The 18,730-nt window shown below is 43.9% G+C and overlaps 1 protein-coding gene across 5 annotated transcripts in view; it reads right to left on the bottom strand.

Moving 5' to 3' along the window:
* LOC126297381 (latrophilin Cirl) overlaps nt 1-18,730 on the bottom strand; it is a 715,307-nt gene that overhangs the window by 98,105 nt on the left and 598,472 nt on the right. For all 5 annotated transcript variants that reach the window (XM_049988106.1, XM_049988108.1, XM_049988105.1 and 2 more), the window contains 2 exons: nt 10,689-10,881; nt 2,987-3,093 (listed from right to left, as the gene is read on the bottom strand). In XM_049988106.1, the coding sequence (XP_049844063.1) occupies nt 2,987-3,093; nt 10,689-10,881 (300 nt within the window). The remainder of the gene's footprint in view (nt 1-2,986; nt 3,094-10,688; nt 10,882-18,730) is intronic.

Here is an 18,730-nt window from a genome sequence, read left to right as displayed (position 1 = left end):
TGCAACCATATTGGGAGCTTCTTGGCGAGGCATTCGTCTTCACGGACGACAATTCGCACCCCCATCGTACACATCTCGTGAATGAATTCCTTCAGGATGACGACATCGCTCGACTAGAGTGGCCAGCATATTCTCCAGACATTAACCCTAGCGGTCATGCCTAGGATAGATTGAAAATGGCTGTTTATGGACTACGTGGCCCACCAACCACTCTGAGGGGTCTACACCGAATCGCCGTTGACGAGTGGGACAATCTGGACCAACAGTGCATTGATGAACTTGTGGACGATGAATACAGGTATACGGCAATGCAAGAGGACGTGCTACTGGGTACTAGAAGTACGTGTGTACAGATATCTGGACCACCACCTCTGTAGGTCTCGCTATATGGTGGTACAACATGCAATGTGTGGTTTTCATAAGCAATAAACAGGGCGGAAATGATGTTTATGTTCATCTCTATTCCAATTTTCTGTACAGGTTCCGGAACTCTCGGAACCGAGGTAATGAAATTTTTTTAAAATGTGTGTAAGTTTCTGGATACATGTGATCAGCTAGTGTATATTAAACAGCCGCGGGGCGGGAGTCTCGTTTTTCTGCATCCGCGATCGACTCCTTTTTGTTTGCAGGACAACAAAGAATCCTCTGTTTCGCATCAAGCACCCGATTAATTCTGCTAGTCTATATTTCTTCATAGTACTGCATAATATTGCTATCAGTTGCTTATGACTGGGTGGGAGAGTTCAATACAGCAGCACCTGTGATCTCCTTTTGTTTGTAGCCGCCTTCTTTATGAAGCGAGCGGTTCAGGACAGTTGTCGGGGCGAAAGACTGCTCGCCGCCTAATAATGGCTCCACCCGGACACACTTAAATGCGGTTGAGGATCACTTCGTAAAGTTGGCACACAAGAAAGACGGGACTGAAGCTTATTTTAACTGTTGTGTTCTTCGTACGCTCGGTTATTGGAGCAATCTTCGCTCTCCTCCAGATCTTACACGTTTGCATTTTAAGAATTCAATTGCTTATCATAGTTAGTACCCATTCTAGACCTGAATATCCAAAAACTCCCCTCCCTCCCCTCCAGCAGCGCTTGGTCGAGTTATCAGCTGTAAGTCCGACACGCTCTGTCCTTTATCGCTTCTACGGTGACACAGATTAAATCCCTAATAATGGCAACAACAAAAAATAGTTACGCACTCGCTACATTTACGAAGTGTCTCTCAGAGCACTGACGCCTACACAGTAGTAATCTCACATTTCCATTGGCGGCCGCTTTCCGCCTTGATTAACGCCCCTTTTCACAGCGAGGCCGCCTAATACGTACGCGATTCTGACGCTGACCTTGGCGGTAATGAACTAGAAGCCTTAAAAAGTGAGGGCTCTGCGTTAATTACGATGTAGCGCGTACACATCTCGACTCCTCCCACAAAACAAGCCAGCCTCCGGTGTTGAGCATAATGCGAACAGATTACGCGCCGCCACTTAAAATTATTCGCTAGAATTATTCATTAAGCGCCGCAAAAGAAGCTCACGAATGGAGAGAAACGCGCCGATTTCGGTCGGTCAACCCAGGACGGATGACTTCAATAAAACTTGTTGCTTCTTTCCGTGGCCATGACTTGTGTGAGTAAAGTTTACGTGACGGCAGTAACTCTGCCAAGTCTTTATATAACGCACTCCCATTTATTGCGAAAGTTTTCTGTTCACTACCGCAGTGTGGTAAAGCATGGGGGCTACAAGTTACTTCCATCAGCGATCAACCTGGAAGGAAAAAAAATGAATATATGTTCAAGCTCTCGGCTCTACACGGAAAATCAAGCTGGTGCGAATGGTCTTCAATTTCGAACGGAACAGCCGACGTTCCTCAGCAATGTGGAACAGAAAAAGCAAAACTGGAATGTAAGCATGCTGTCGACATGCGCATTTTCAGGAATGTGGGTTATACCTGTTGTATGGTTTTCAGTGAGGTTCCGCATGTCTTCTAGTCATCGTCTACCGCAGTTCAGTCACTGTTCACTTAAATCAAAGATCGACAGTGTCTCCCATTTCCGTACTTCGCGGCGGCCGCTTTCAACATTGCTCCGCCTTACACATTAACAACATGACACTCTAAGCACTCTGGCTCACAGAAGATGGGAGACGGCGTGAAAACCGAGTCAAATCCTGCCATTTTTTTACACGAACGGAGAATTGCTAGAGGTGAAAAATACGGTGACAAGAAAAAGGGCTAATTACCGGGGATTGGACGTGAAGTACTTCGCATTTGTCACGGGAAAATGCTCAGAGAACCATGAAGTCATACATGGAGTCAATTGTTACGCACGGTGGAGAAGTGCAAAGAAAGATAAGCAGCGCCACAATATACTAGGAATTACTCGTACAAGTAAAACACAAGAATCGTCCAGTCCTTAAATTGCAGTGGAAATTAAATGATTGTAAACTCCAAAACGGGAGCATATCTAGAATAATGTGTACGTTATGCAGTTTGGAAGATAAAAGCAATTAATTACTTCGAGACTGACGTATATAAATAGCTCGTGAACTCTCCTGCACTGTCAAATAAAGCAAATAAACCCTCGTCTGGCCTTCAAAGCATCCTGTCACTAATGGTGCGACACGGACATCATCCATTTCAAGGAACACACAGTTCAGCGAGGAAAGCTGGTTACAACACGAACGCTTTACAAAAGGAGAGAAAAAAGTTGGGGTTGAAATAAAAAGGAAGTACTATATGATGCACGTATCAGGCAGCGTTCTTAAATTACACCGAACTGCACTTGTTTAATTTCTGCGAACGATCACACATTAGTTGATTGAAGAGATGCAGACTAACTAAATGAAAGAAGACAGCTTCGACGTAGATTCGCTGCGAGGTGTTTGATAGGGACTGGAGTGAACGCATAGACACGCTTCGTTTGCAATAAAAATCATAGTGACCGCGGGAAAAGAGCGACAAGCTTTTACGTGCAGAGGTGGAGTACTTACCTGGCATGCACTGGTAGTGGGCCTCTAAGTATTTTAGAGTGCCCGGGCAAGGATCCCCGAACATACTTGTAGCAGCAACAATACTGCAGTTCTGCTGCTGGCTACATCTGGCGAACAGAGATAATAAAAAATGTAATTTCTTTTCTGCACTAACCCGGATTACATTCATAGTGAACTTCTATGTACTTGAGGGTGCCTGGACAAAAGGGCTGCATTTCCAGTACAGCGTCCGTTATCAAAAGTTCGCAGTGCGGCTGACCCTCGCAGCTGAAATAGAGAGCGAACTTAATGCGCTGTAGCTGGGTCGGACGGAGGGCAGAATCAATGTTTCGTGATTCGTGTCTCCCTCCGCCCACTCGGGATATTAAACATCCCCTCACATGAAGAAAAACACCAGACTACAGTACGGAAGACCAGAAACTGGAACACACTAACCGGAAAATCAGTCGACGGACAAATTTAAACGGGCGCCAGACGGCGATAACACACAATACGGCTAGCAGAAACTGTGGAAGCTGCTCTTCAACTTGATCGTCTGAGCGTTGTTGCCACCTGTTCCCTTCTGCAGACTTATCTAATCCCTGATTATCTTGACTGCTGACCATTAGTTTTTTTCTGTTTCTGGTCACGAACTGAGAGAGCAACCGTTTTTTAAGACTATCACGCAGGCTGCAAAACTCTGAATAGTCCACCTTACTTTCTACTGTTATCACTGGTTTCATTTTCAATCTGTTTCTGACCCAAGAGCACACTTAATTTTTTCTCGTTTGATACTACAGCAAAAAGATGGAGTAGTGTCGAATGAATAACTCCCATAACACAGAATAACAGTTTTGACATGCCCCATTCCTAGACATCTTCATCAAACCAAGATGAGAACATGCTTGTAGAAGCTGTTATAGTTGGGATGATTTTTTTCTTTATAGTGTGGGGCGTTAGCAGATGCAATAAATAACGCACTTCATACACAACAACGTTTTCGGTGGATGTCGCCTGTGTTTCCTTATACACTGACGGCTTCTCCATTTCATCCTTAACTTTTCTTCTCCTTCTTCCACTCCGATCCATTCTTCTTTTTCCTATCCCACCCTCTGTACCGCTGCTCCGCCTTTTCAAACCCCCCGCCCAAAACAATTATATCTCTCTCTCTCTCTCTCTCTCTCTCTCTCTCTCCCCCTCCCTCCCTCCCTCCCTCTCTCTCTCCTCCCTCCCTCTCCCTCCCTCCCTCTCCCTCTCTCTCTCCTCCCTCCCTCTCTCTAGTCCCTCTCTCTCCCTCCTCCCCCCTCTCTCTCTCTCACTCACTCTCCCCCCCCCTCCTCTCTCTCTCTCTCTCTCTTCTCTCTCTCTCTCTCTCTCTCTCTCTCTCTCTCTCTCTCTCTCTATCTATGTGTGTGTTTCTGTTCAAGCAGCATGTACACAAAAAGATCTTCTCTAATCGTTCTCCTATAAAATGCACTTCCTTACGACGCAGAAAGACTGCCGGAAACTTACGAAAAACATATTCGATTTCTTTGCGCCGAGTTGCCAAGCTTGTGTTCCATTTTTCGTTAATGTTTCTCTCTTCTTCTACAACTATCATTTTTCTGGTCTTCCGATACTGTTGCCATTATTTCACAACATAAAGTGACACTTTCTGAACAGAAGAAGTCACAGTATGAGGCTACAGCTACGGAGAAGAGCACAAGCAGAAGAGCTATTTAGGGAGCAGTTGGTGGAAGCAGAACACGCTCAACAGCGGGTTTGCAGCGTTCCCGACACCCCTCAAGTACACGCTGAACGAATGCCTCTCTGGTGCACGTAAGTAGTCGCGTCTCTCACGGTTACAAAGCTATGCGCGCTCATGGAACAAGAATGAAAAATAGGTGAGTGTCTGTATCCACAAAAATGTGTTCCACGTTGTTTTAACCCTAGCAATATCAACGGGTGAGTGGGGGGTTATTTTTCTGCCCAACTTTAGAAAATAAATCTAACCAGTTACTTTAGCTCATAAAATTTTGTAAAAAATATTTATTGTTTTTAATGACATCTTCTAAACAATTCCGTAAACGTTTTAAATTTTTCAGCTAAACTTATACCAAATATTTAAGTCTTTAGAGTAGGTGTCATTTTCCCAATGAATGTCAAATTCAATACTTTCAGGTTCAGGACATTACTTACACATTAATATCTATTTAAACAGTTTGTTGCGAGTAAAAGATGATATTTAGCGAAATTTTTATGTCTTAATTTTTAATTTTTTTTATATTACTGTGTGCTTTAAGTACCCCCAGTGGTAGTACATGTTATAGAAAATGCGTTAATATTGCCAAGAATGTGCTAGAAGATATTTTCAGGTTCTGGATTCTACTTACACATCTGTATGTCTTGCAAAAGTACTTTGTTGATGAAGTCAACAAATAACCAATTATTCCGCTTTTTTCAGGTTTTTTTTGGGTGGGCACAAACTACCCCGACTTGCCAATAGGCGTTATGGAAAATCCGTTGGTATTGCTAGGGTTAAATATGGTGAGTTCCGTTGCAGAATCACGGACATATCAAAATGTGTCTATGTTGCAGAGGAAGGTTACACCCTGGAAAAGAAAACAAATGACCTCTGGGGTCTTGCGCATATCCGCAGGGGCCGGAAAAGCCTGCTGGCACAGTGCGCTGGATGACCATCACAGGGGTCCAAAGAACATTTATTCTACTAAACGCAAAAGAAATGTGTGCACAGGAACAGGACACGGAGGAAAAGGAATTGTGCATACGCAGAGGCAAGCGTCAACAGCCAAAACTTAAACAGTTAGTACCGTACGTTAATCAAATAAAACACAGCGTTAAAAGGAACAGAATTATAACACAAACACACTTGTCTACAATAAACTACTAACACCAAATATATAACATCTGAAACCTGTAAGCGTAATGTGCCAGAGTTCAAATGATATATATCGCTTGAAAGAGGGGGTTAGGGCTACATAAACGTTGCATGGCGTTACATATACAGGGTGAATAAAAAATGCTACTCTTTGAGGTCAGCATGCGATTTCTCATCCAGATTGAAGGCAAAAGTTTATGTAGCAGACTCAGATCGGGTGCATTTTGAAATCTTATGTATGAAAAACGAAGACCAGGCAATACCCTCAGATCTTGTAGTTCATCGGAATGTCAAGAACCTGTATCAACGCACACTACCACCCTAGCCGTCGTAGACTGCTGAAACATCCACCACACAGCTACAGTTCGAATCCTCCTCAGGTTTCTTTTTCTTTAATTTTTTTAACCGTCCATTCCATAGTTTTTGTCGTTTATAAGCAGGACATGGTTACGTCACATGACAGTAGCCTATCACGTGACACTGGCATCCATTGAAATGCATGCAAGTGTCCACTAACCGCGCAGTACACAACCACAGCTGGCCCTGTAGGGCAGGTCCCCGATGGAGTACACAAACGATAACTACGTCCATATGCTTTTGGTGCTGGGTGCATCCGATAACCAAGCTGCTCTTACTCGTGGTGTGCTGCACGGTACCCTCAAAGGTGTCATTACAGTGGAAATGCTTCTCGTCGCCTGGAGCAAAGCCTTCGGGAAACCGGTAATCTTCGTCCACAAGCAACGGACAGAGGTCGTCCAAGGATTAGGCGTACTCGACCAACAGAGGAGGCGATTCTTGAAACCGTTCACCAGTCACCTTGGCGAAGTACAAGGCAGTTCCACATATCTCATTGACTGGCTGCTGGAGTGTTGCACGATAAAGAAATGCATCCATGTCGTTGCACGTTAACTCGACATCAGCAGCCAGAAGACCGCACTCGACGAGTACAGTTCTGTGGATGGCTTTTGCACCAAGTGGAAGATAACGTACGTTTTATAAATAACGTGACATGGAGTGAAGAATCTAGCTTCACTCGTAATGGTATTTTCAACATCCGCAATAGCCACTATTGCTCGGAACACAACCCACATATCACCCGTGAACGTGGCTTTTCGGCACGCTTCGGCTTGTGGGAGAAGAGGCTTTGTCCCTTGCCTATTGCCGGACACGTTGAATGTGCTCCTGTACTGTAAATTTCTTTGCAACACTTTGCCTGACGTATTAGAAAACATTCCACATGGAGTTCGGCGACAGCTATTGTTTGAGTGTGACAGTGTACCGCCACATTTTGGAATGAATATGCGTAACTATTTAAAGGAAGCCTTTCCAGGGAAATGGATTGGTGATTGAGGTCCAATGTTTTGGCCTTCGCGTTTCCCGGACCTTAATCCACTAGATTTTTATTCGTGCGGCCACTTAAAGGAACAAGTTTAAAGTAGCCCACGACGTAATAGCTCGCGCGCACACCACTTCGGCAATGGTGGATGCAGATGTGTTGCGGAGGGTCCAACAAAGTATGATCCAGTAAGTGCTCAAGTATTTACAAAAGCAAGGTGGTCTCTGTCAACGTCTTCTCCAAAGTGAAAGTTGCTCGTATGAGTACGTACCAGCTCTGTAGAGATAAACTAGGACGTCAAACGTACAAATGGAGTTATTGTGCATAGCGTAATGTGCAATCAAATGGAGCCTACATAGTGTGTTTTTGGTACCTCATTGGATACGGACAATGTTACTGTATCCACTATTATTTTCTGTTGGCTTTATTTTTCTCGCCTCACTGAGCTAATGGGACAGCTCCGGCATAGGCCAGAGTTGATGCTACCTGTTCTTGCTGTCGCGGTCTCTTTTTTTATCGCATTGGCGGGACAAGGTTTTGCTAGATACACTTTTGTTTTGAACTGAGATGAGGACTCGAATGCTGACCGTCAAATGTGGCACTTTTTCTTCTTCCTGTACAAGAAAGAATCCTGCAATCATACCTACAAAACCGCACAGCAGTGCAAAATTATAATTAAATGAACAAAATAAGAACAAAGAATTTTAAGTACAAGAAATGAATATGGTATATCGTTGAAAAATTCTGGTCTTCCGTAATATTCGTTGCAATATTTTCTCTGTGGTCTTTAAATGGTAAACGGATGGCATTTCCCAGACTACGCACGGCACACAATGAGGTACACTTTTGAAACTCACTTGCTACTTAACAAACGGACGGAAAAGGGGAAAAAAATCTGGAAACTGCTGACGGATATACCCTAAATATGATGGTGGAGAAGAAAGCAAGTATTGTGCAGGTTGAGTCCGCCTCTTTTTAGAGTGCGGCAGACATAGTTTCTGACAATTTCAGTGTTCAGTTGAGAAATGTCGTCGACTACACTTGTAGACGGTAGTTTGACGCGTCTGTGCATCACCAAGGAAGATAGCAACAGTCCAGTAGCACATACTGACCAAAATATAGGATATAAGCGAAGAATTATTTTTGAATATGCTGGAACGAAAGCAAATAATTAAGAACTGCAGACAAAGCAAGATACACGCTAGCGTGAAGAAATATTTCTAGCGGAAATTTATGAATGATATATAAGTTCCTATAGTACTCCGAGAAAAGCGAAGTAAAATTTCATGAATATAATTGCATCAGACAAACAACACAAAGGACAGTAGAAGATGATAATTTTAGCTTATAAAGTATCTTCACAGGATCTAATTTTAATAAAGGAGAAAGTAAAAATTTACAACATTAAACTACCTACAGTTTCTAACACTGCAACAGAAAAAATTACGTGATGAAATGATTAAATTGAAGTGTATCTCAGTTTTGAAGGGAAAGCTCAGACCGTCACAAACTGATACAAACAGTAACAGCGAGAAGTGCAAGATTCGATAGTAAAAAAGATGGTACATATGCGAACACCTCATTTACAGGCAAGGTCAAACTATTTTCAGTTGTACAATCTATAACGATCTGCTGACATTGTGATATAAACAAAGCTAGATGCCGAATACGGATTTAAATACATATTAAATAAAAAGTGGAACAGTAGGAAGAAACACGCAGCAAGTACTAAATAATGAGAGCTATTCTGATTCTACTTCATGAGATCCAGGCAGAAATGCCATCCGTAAATATCGAGAGCTTTTTTAGTGAACGCAAATAGGAGCAATACTACTGAACTTGTAGACACGAACGAGTGGATGAAGACTTAATACGTGTGGCAGTACCAAAGCACACGTAGCATAGAGCATAGGGGGAACACACAAGGTATAAATAAATAAAAAAGAAAACCATCCACGATGCTCATAACAGTAACAAGATGCTAAGACAACAGAAGTAACACATTAAGTAGACATAACAAAAATGCCGCCTCGTCTGATTAGGAAACCTGGTTTTCCTTCTGATGAGCAACTGCAACCAGGAACAATGCACGGGATACTCTAATCCGATTAAAATTACTTGATAGTTGACGTGTGTCAGTTGCCGCTACAGTGTTGCCACATGCGCTTGCCCGCACTCGCTCGGTTATAGGCGTCACACTAACACGGAGGGTCACTTCACTTAAAAAATGGTGTTAACGTGTAGCGCGGAGCCATGTTGGAAGCGGCCGGCCGAACTATGACGGAAGTGGGAGACGCTCTGTCGGCAGCTGATTTTACGTGACCAATGACTGAAATGCGGCAGACGACTCTTTTGTAACTGTCAATTTAAACTAACGTCCTAACCTAGCCACAACCTCGCGATGTGAATGTATCCGAGAAAACGGCGATCAACAATCTGCGGCAAAACTAAAATCGCGTTCGCTTTGTTGACGGCCTTCAAGGCTAAGCCCTACGAGAAAACTCGAGACAGAAAAATTTCAATTTCAGCGGTAAAAGCAAACTGTAATTTCTCACTGTCTTTGGTTACACTATCCTCACACTGGCTGCACGGAATGCCGCGTTACCAACCGATGAGCAGTCCTGCTTGGCTCTCGGTAAAAGATTGTAGGGAACACGAGCAGATTCCACACGGAAAAAAAAGATAGGAAGAAAAAAGAGCAAATAAATAAGCTGATACTGTGACGATGAAAATGACGCGGAAAAGTAATAGAAATAAAATAACTACATTTATACCAATTAATTGAATAAAAAATACTCAGTCTTCTTATCAGATGTAGAAAAATAAAAAATATATTGTTTCATTTGTCGAGCCTCGAACCTATGACCTCCCATACGTCGGGTATATACGCTAACGACTGCGCTATGCAGTTACGCTGGCAAAATTTGTTTATGTTTCTGGTGACGCGCTTGCAACGATTACTTGCAGCCTTCAAAAATTCGGCTTCACGCAATGTCTTGCGAGGCTAATCTAATGTCAGCCAATCTCTATGATTATAATAACTTTATATGTGACGCAGGTTGTGTCTTGTGCGGAAGGATGCAGCAGTGTTTGTTTAGTGATTTGTATGAAATCTGTGTATTTCGTTACCATCGGTGTGTGTGTGTGTGTGTGTGTGTGTGTGTGTGTGTGTGTGTGTGTGTGTGTGTGTAGGCCAGGCCCTGCATTACGGGATCCACGCAAATCAAGAAAGAAAGAAAGAAAGAAAGAAAGAAAGTCGGACAAGGAGTTTGAAGAAAAGTAAAGAAACTGTTGTGGCAGTTTGGTAACGCTGAACGTTCCGGGCGTGACGTTGAGCGCTCTGACTGGAGGAAACCAGCTACGACGCGTGAAGTGTCAACTATCAAGCAATTATAATCGGACTATAGCTAGCTGGCAGGGGGGGGGGGGGGGGGAGCGAAGGAGAGGTAGAACGGGTGGGGGCAGGATACGAATGACTAGGCAGGAGGGGAGAGCGGCGACGCTTATACCTGTTGTGCAGCACGCGTAGCGACTTAGGCGACATGCAGTTAACGCTCCACTCTGTATTCCCGTGTTCGTTGCAGATGGTGATGGAGAAGCGGCCGTAGTTGGCGCGGATCAGATGGATGAGGTTCCCGTCGGTGCAGCGGATGGCGAGCACCTTACCCTCACAGGCGTAAACCGTATCGTAACGCGGTTGCTCTGAAACATAAAACAAAATTGGCTTCATTACACTTCAAGCTGCAACAAAGTCGCAAATTTACAATGGAAAATCCATCGACGGGTCACAGGATTCTAAACAAAGGACTGAAATGGTAAACTATAGGACGACAAACTAATCTGTGTGCTTTCCGCTGTTCTCCCTGATCACTCGGAAAATATGGAGATGACTACTTCCTAGATTACAATGCAGTCATTTACACAAGGAAAAGTGCTACTATGTACGAGGGCGTACTGAAAAGTAAAGCCTCCAAAATTATTTTCTGTGAAAACTTAGGAATTCACACACATTTGAACATTTTCTCACTGGTTTGTCCAGTGTAGCTTGTTATATTATGATGCGATAGTCAAATTAGAAATACCGGGTGATCAAAAAGACGGGTTCGAATCCTGCCTCGGGCATGGATGTGTGTGATGTCCTTAGGTTAGTTAGGTTTAACTAGTTCTAAGTTCTAGGGGACTAATGACCTCAGAAGTTGAGTCCCATAGTGCTCAGAGTCATTTGAACCATTATCAAAATGAAATCCTCGAAAGTGTTCTTTAAGTTTTGGAAAGAGCTGAAAATCGGATGGGGCCAAGTCGGGAGTGTGTGGAGGGTGAACGGTGACAATGAACCCAAGGAGTCAGATTGTTGAAGATGTTGCAGCACTCGTGTTTGTGGTCGCATTGTCATGCTGGAGGAGAGGGTGTTCCCTGAGCAGACGGCTGAGAATATGTAAACGTGAGGAATAAAGATTTAGAATGTTAATATCGTTTGTCTAATTTAACAAACTTTAAGAGTTTTCACATACAAAACTCGGAGTCATTACTTTTCAGCACGCCCTCGTAAATCGTGAGTGGCTGGAGTAGCAGAGGAAAATCTGTATTAAAATGAAAAATGGAACGTAATAAAATACGTGTTTAAAAACACCCGCATATAGAACACTCGAAACAGCATTTGTTTCCTCACTGTGATTATTTAACCAACCCATACAGAAAGCCGAGCGCGTTAATGCACCACTTCCGGGGCGGGGAGGTGCGCCACACCCGGATCTAATCCGCCCGGCGGATCAACGACGAGGCTCGGCGCGCTGGCCAGCCCAGGGTGGCTTTTAGGCGATTTCCCACACCCCACGAGGCGAATTTCGAGCTGGTACCCAAGTCTCGCTTCAGTTTCACCATTCGCGCCCACTTTCACACGCATAACGCTACACTCCGCCAGTTGGGGTACACATATTCCGTTCCGTGGACGGGGGTGGACAGAAAGGACATCAGTTCACCTCTTCAAGTGACCATTTCAAATCCGTAAATAATCCTGAAGACCCTGCGCCGATGCGAGACAAGGGCACAGGAAGAAGTTCGCTATTATTTAACCAATGAAGGTGATATTTGAATTTCTGAATTTTTGTAACACTTCCATGAGCAACAGGCTGCCAGCAGAACTGAGAAATATGAGTGATGAACCCCAGCTGAAGTTAAAACGCTTCTTCGTGACAAAGTAGTTTTATTCCGCAGCTGTTCACAGCTTTCACTGCATCGTATTCATCCATTTCTTCATTCACGGATGAATGCTGCTTTCAGTCTTAGGCATCGTCGATGTGGAGACTATATATTATTTTAGTCTTATTTCAGTAGATTTTCAGACCTGCTTTCAAACGTAGCGACCGTAGCGATCGCACGGTTCCAGACTGTAGCGCCTAGAACCGCTCGGCCACTTCGGCCGGCTCTGTAGTATTCAAATACATATTCCTCAACACGAAAAACCAATTAATCAATGCATTATTTTTCAAAGGCCGTTAATATAGCATTACTCATATGTGTATGTTATCTCAAAACTCTTCCCGCGTGCCGCGCGGTCTCAGGTGTCTTGCCACGGCTCGCGCGTCTCCCCCCGTCGGAGCTTCGAGTCCTCGCTTTGTCATAGGCGTGTGTATTATCCTTAGCGTATTTAGTTTAAGTCGTGTGTAAGCTAGTGAACGATGACCCCCAGCAGTTCGGTCGCATAGAACTTACCACAGCCGGCCGGTGTGCCGAGCGGTTCTAGGCGCTTCAGTCTGGAGCCCCGTGACCGCTACAGTCGCAGGTTCGAATCCTGCCTCGGGCATGGATGTGTGTGTTGTCCTTAGGTTAGTTAGGTTTAAGTAGTTCTAAGTCCTAGGGGCCTGTTAAGTCCCATAGTGCTCAGAGCCATTTGAACCATTTTGAACTTATCACAAATTTCCACTTTTTTTCAAATCTTTTGTTTTCGTGTAAACGTTTTTAATCAGACTGAACTGAAATGTGGCGACTCGTTACGTGATCTACTAACTCCCACGGAACACGAGGAAACAAAAACAAAAAAGGTAAAGAAAATAGCTTAAGATTATTGGACTGGGTTTTCTCCAAGGCTAGTCCTTAGCGACGAATAGGATCAGCACAGTGTAAGAACAACAGTGTGAGTGGAAACAAGGGATGCTTGGAATGTAGGATGCTCACAATACGCATCACCTGTGCCGCGACGTCGACGCCGGTATGACGAACGCAGTTCCTCGTAGGACTCACCGCCGTCCACGCCGGCAAGAGGAAAAAGTGTGGCGCATTTTGAAAGCGACCTGTCGCTGGCCCGTCTCTTTTTCCTGCTGGCCCACAACTGGTCGCTTCAGTCGCATTCTTCACGTTGCTTTATAACGGCGCCGTAAAAAAAATTAACGTCTCTATACAAAATTTCTAAATTCCAGAGAGGGAGAGCAGTCCCACTCGCAGCAGAAGGCGTGCTTATATGAAAGCGCAGCAACGTGACGTGCGTGCACCACGAAGCGTAATGAAATAATGGAGGCCGGCTCGCAACACTGGCTGTAACCAAAGTTTCTTATTTATCTTCTTCTTCTGTTTCTTCTTCCTCCTCCTCCTCCTCCTTGTCTTAGCCTGTTTCTCTACAGGTCTGTGTTATTATGTGGATTTTCGCAGTGTTAGTAACAGCTGTCAGAGACAGCAAAGGACTTGGAAGAGCAGTTGAACGAAATGGACAGTGTCATGAAAGGAGGGTGTAAGATGAACATCAACAAAAGCAAAACGAGGATAATGGAATGTAGTCGAATTAAATCGGGTCATGCTGGGGGAATTAGACTAGGAAATGAGACACTTAAAGTAGTAAAGGAGTTTTGCTATTTGGGGAGCAAAGTAGGTGGTGATGGTCGAAGTAGAGAGGATATAAAATGTACACTGGATATGGCAAGGAAAGCGATTCTGAAGAAGAGAAATTTGTTAACATCGAATACAGATTTAAATGTCAGGAAGTCGTTTCTGAAAGTATTTGTATGGAGTGTAGCCATGTATGGAAGTGAAACGTGGATGATAAACAGTTTAGACAAGAAGAGAACAGAAGCTTTAGAAATGTGATGCTACAGAAGAATGCTGAAGATTAGATGGGTAGATCACATAACTAATGAGGAGGTATTGAATAGAATTGGGGAGAACAGGAGCTTGTGGCACAACTTGACTAGAAGAAGGGTTGGTAGGACATGTTCTGAGACATCGACGGATCACCAGTTTAGTATTGGAGGGCAGCGTGGAGGGTAAAAATCGTAGAGGGAGACCAAGACATGAATACACTAAGCAGATTCAGAAGGATGTAGGCTGCAGTAGGTACTGGGAGATTATGAAGCTTGCACAGGATAGCTGCATCAAACCAGTCTCAGGACTGAAGACCACAACAACAACAACAACAACGGCCGCCGGATAGCCTTCCTGGAGCCCCCAATGTGTGAAAACGTTTTCGAAATATTTTGCGTAGCCTGTATCTGAGGCGGACGTGGGAACCAGCCCGTTATTTGCAGGGTTGGGCGTAGGAAACGGCCTAAAAACCACATGCAGGCTGGCCGGTTCACCAGCTCGCCTCCTCGAGTCCCTAGCCAGTCACTGTAATCAAACTCTCATGACGTATTAATGCTACGTGGGCGTTGACTGTGTCGCCAGCATTGGCCGCTACGTATTTTTTTATGTCGCAGTAAACTATTTACTTAGCTTCCACGTAAGACTTTCGTATGTGTCACTGTGATATACAGATATATAATTCATTCTAAAAGCCTTGCTGATAGAAACAGATTGTCCTAAGAGGTGGTTCTAATACAGAGACTGCTGCGATGAACATCGCGGAAGAAATACTGTCAAGTCAAGGAAACAAGGTTTCCTTCAAATGTTTCTTTGTCACACGCAAGATATTCTTTTAATTACGTACGTTAATATTCGGTAAGTTATTCTGTACACTTCGGTAGAACAGTCTACAATTCGCGCTGTTGCATTACTTCATCTCGCTACAATATATTCGGTCAAAGAAAACTTATGAATTGTAGCTGTATCACTTCTGTTACACCAGAATCTGCTTTTCCGTAAGATTTGTGGAAGTCGGCGCAAACAGTGTAAATAAACATGAAGTTTCTTTTTTAAGCAAAAGACGAAACGCGTATATTCTCGAGTGGCTCCATGACCCGCCTAACATTAGACTTGATACATTCAAGTACAGCTCTATATTACGCCTCCCGATCAGTACATTTGGTGTAGGTGTTCAAAAAATGGTTCAAATGGCTCTGAGCACTATGGGACCTAACATCTGAGGTCATCAATCCCCTAGAACTTAGAACTACTTAAACCTAGCTAACCTAAGGACATCACAAACATCCATGCCCGAGGCAGGATTTGAACCTGCGACCGCGACTTTGCAATGCTTAAAAGATATCCAGAATGAGATTTTCACTCTGCAGCGGAGTGTGCGCTGATATGAAACTTCCTGGCAGATTAAAACTGTGTGCCCGACCGAGACTCGAACTCTGGACCTTTGCCTTTCGCGGGCAAGTGCTCTACCATCTGAGCTACACAGCTTTACTTCTGCCAGTACCTCGTCTCCTACCTTCCAAACTTGCCATGTCTCCGCAATATCCTTTCTTTCAGGAGTGCTAGTTCTGCAAGGTTTTCAGGAGAGCTTCTGTAAAGTTTGGATGGTAGGAGACGAGGTACTGGCAGAAGTAAAGCTGTGAGTACCGGGCGTGAGTCGTGCTTCGGTAGCTCAGATGGTAGAGCACTTGCCCGCGAAAGGCAAAGGTCCCGAGTTCGAGTCTCGGTCGGGCACACAGTTTTAATCTGCCAGGAAGTTTCTTAAAAGATACGTTTGTTTCTTATACAGAAAAGTAATATTTGGCTGAAAATGAGTAATATCGCAAAAGAGATGACAATTACTATTAAATATTGACTCAGCGACCTCTCATCCGGAGTAAGCGTTGTGCTGTTAAGATTATTTTGAAGTGTCATTGGAGCTAGCTTACTTAGACTATGTAGCAATTTCACCACTGTCGATTCAAAGCAGCAACATCCCCTCCAAGACTTCCTGATTGCGGAGACCAGTGACATTGCCAGCACTAGTATCGTTTCTGTGCCTTATATTTATATTTAATATTTTATGTCGCTTGTAGTGAAGGAGATATCTACAAGCAGCATTCTGTGGACAGGCAGGGCGCGCCTGGAGGCATAGTGTGCAACGTAATTCCAAATTAATCACCGGAGGAAACGGTTCGGATATGTGCGCCAGTAACGGCGGCTATCTCCAAATGTCGGCAAACGCGCGTGTAACGATGAACGGCGGAAGCGCACACAGCACGATACACGCTAGCAATTTCGCTACCTGCACATAACTCGGGCTTTGACAACGAAACCGATGTCGCTACTCGCAAACAGCCGCCATCTGCGTGTATTAATTGAGCATACAGTCGTCGACTACAAACGATATGTATTCACGAAGCGGCTGTGTACCGCGACGTGCGTCACATCTCTGCATCAATAGCTTAAGAGTAACAATCTGCTCATCGTGCAGTTTGAAATGGCGTTAAATGTATAATTAAGAGTGCAGAGACAAACGAAGCGGAAACGCGAAAAGACAGTGCAGTGCTTCGTAGACGCCAAAGGTCAAAATACCGACACTTGATTTCAATAGAACAGATGGGGTATATCGAGAGGTTGTAACAATGGAAAATTGTACTGAAATGCAGGAGGATCTGCAGCGAATTGACGCATGGTGCAGGGAATGGCAATTGAATCTCGATATAGACAAGTGTAATGTGCTGCGAATACATAGAAAGAAAGATCCCTTATCATTTAGCTACAATATAGCAGGTCAGCAACTGGAAGCAGTTAATTCCATAAATTATATGGGAGTACGCATTAGGAGAGATTTAAAACGGAACGATCACAGAAAGTTGATCGTCGGTATAGCAGATGCCAGACTGAGATTCATTGGAAGAATCCTATGGGAATGCAATCCGAAAACAAAGGAAGTAGGTTACAGTACGCGTGTTCGCCCACTGCTTGAATACTGCTCAGCAGTGTGAGATCCGTACCAGATAGGGTTGATGGAAGACATAGAGAAGGTCCAACGGAGAGCAGCGCGCTTAGTTACGGGATCATTTAGTAATCGCGAAAGCGTTACGGAGATGATAGATAAACTCCAGTGGAAGACTCTGCAGGAGAGACGCTCAGTAGGTCGGTACGGGCTTTTGTTAAAGTTTCGAGAACATACCTTCACCGAGGAGTCGAGCAGTATATTGCTCCCTCCTACGTATATCTCGCGAAGAGACCATGAGGATAAAATCAGAGATATTAGAGCTCACACAGAGACATACCGATAATCCTCCTTTCCACGAACAATAGGAGACTGGAATAGAAGGGAGAACCGATAGAGGTACTCAAGGTACCCTCCGGCACACACCGTCAGGTGGCTTGCGGAGTATGGATGTAGATGTAGAACCCGATAGTATTCGATAAAAAGATTAGTAACAAACCCCTGGAGCGTGTCACATTATTTAAATATTTAGTGGTGGCCCTAAAAAGCTATTTCAAATCACATAAAATCAGATCCGCGGAAGCCGTATAGAAGATCTTGATGTTTTGGAAGAGTTCTCGGTCAATATGGTTGAGTTGTGTAGGAAAACGCATAAATGACGACAGTCCACCAGTGCTGCTTCTTATCAACTAGACGTGACAACAGGCTCTGTCAGAATCTTAACAGGTCGGCACAGCAGACCCGAAAATGCAACAGATTCTCGGGGAACGTAAATAGGAATCTATGGAAGAAAGACTACTTGGTTCTCGCAGTACCCTGTTGGATAAATTTATAGAAGCTATAATTGAAAAAAGAATGTGCGACCATTCTGCTGTGACCACTGCAAATCTCACAGGGGTCATGAGAATGGAATGAGAGAGGTCAGAGAGAACACAGAGGTACTCGTGACCATTTTCTCTCTCTCAATACTCGAATAGAGTAGGACAAAGAAAATGGCTTATATTGGGAGCAAAGCACTACACAGTGATTCAGCTACCCCTGCCGGTTTGTTTCATGCAGCCTGAACTATGTCTGTATCCAGACAGGCGACAGCCACGTAATCGATCTGTTAGCAAACGGAACCGTGCTGTAAAAAATACAAATGAGAATTAGTCATGAGTTACACGCTATTTTTGGACCAAGATAGAACTTACTTCCGCCATACTTATCCAAGAGTCTCCAATTTTTCTTTGTGTAACCAGCGTCGTTGTCATACAGGTTTTGGATGTCTCTGGAAGTTTATTCCGTTTATATGGAGTAGTACTTAATCTTTCGTAAACTTTTCAGAAACGTTGCCTTATACAGTATGTTTTGCTATCGGAAACAACGAAATTAACAGCTTATATGAAAATGGGAAGTGTGGAACTGCAACTTTCCAATCTGTAACCAAATGAAACGTTTAACATGTGATTCGCCACATTAATGTGCTAAAGTAGTTTCACAAACAAAATGTGTACAACATGTCTAAGTTGTCTTCGTATACTTTCACAGTTAATCTGCGACATT

Source organism: Schistocerca gregaria, chromosome X (assembly GCF_023897955.1).
Source record: "Schistocerca gregaria isolate iqSchGreg1 chromosome X, iqSchGreg1.2, whole genome shotgun sequence".
In the NCBI taxonomy this organism is placed as follows: Eukaryota; Metazoa; Arthropoda; class Insecta; order Orthoptera; family Acrididae; genus Schistocerca; species Schistocerca gregaria.
This window is presented reverse-complemented; position numbering and strand designations above follow the sequence as displayed.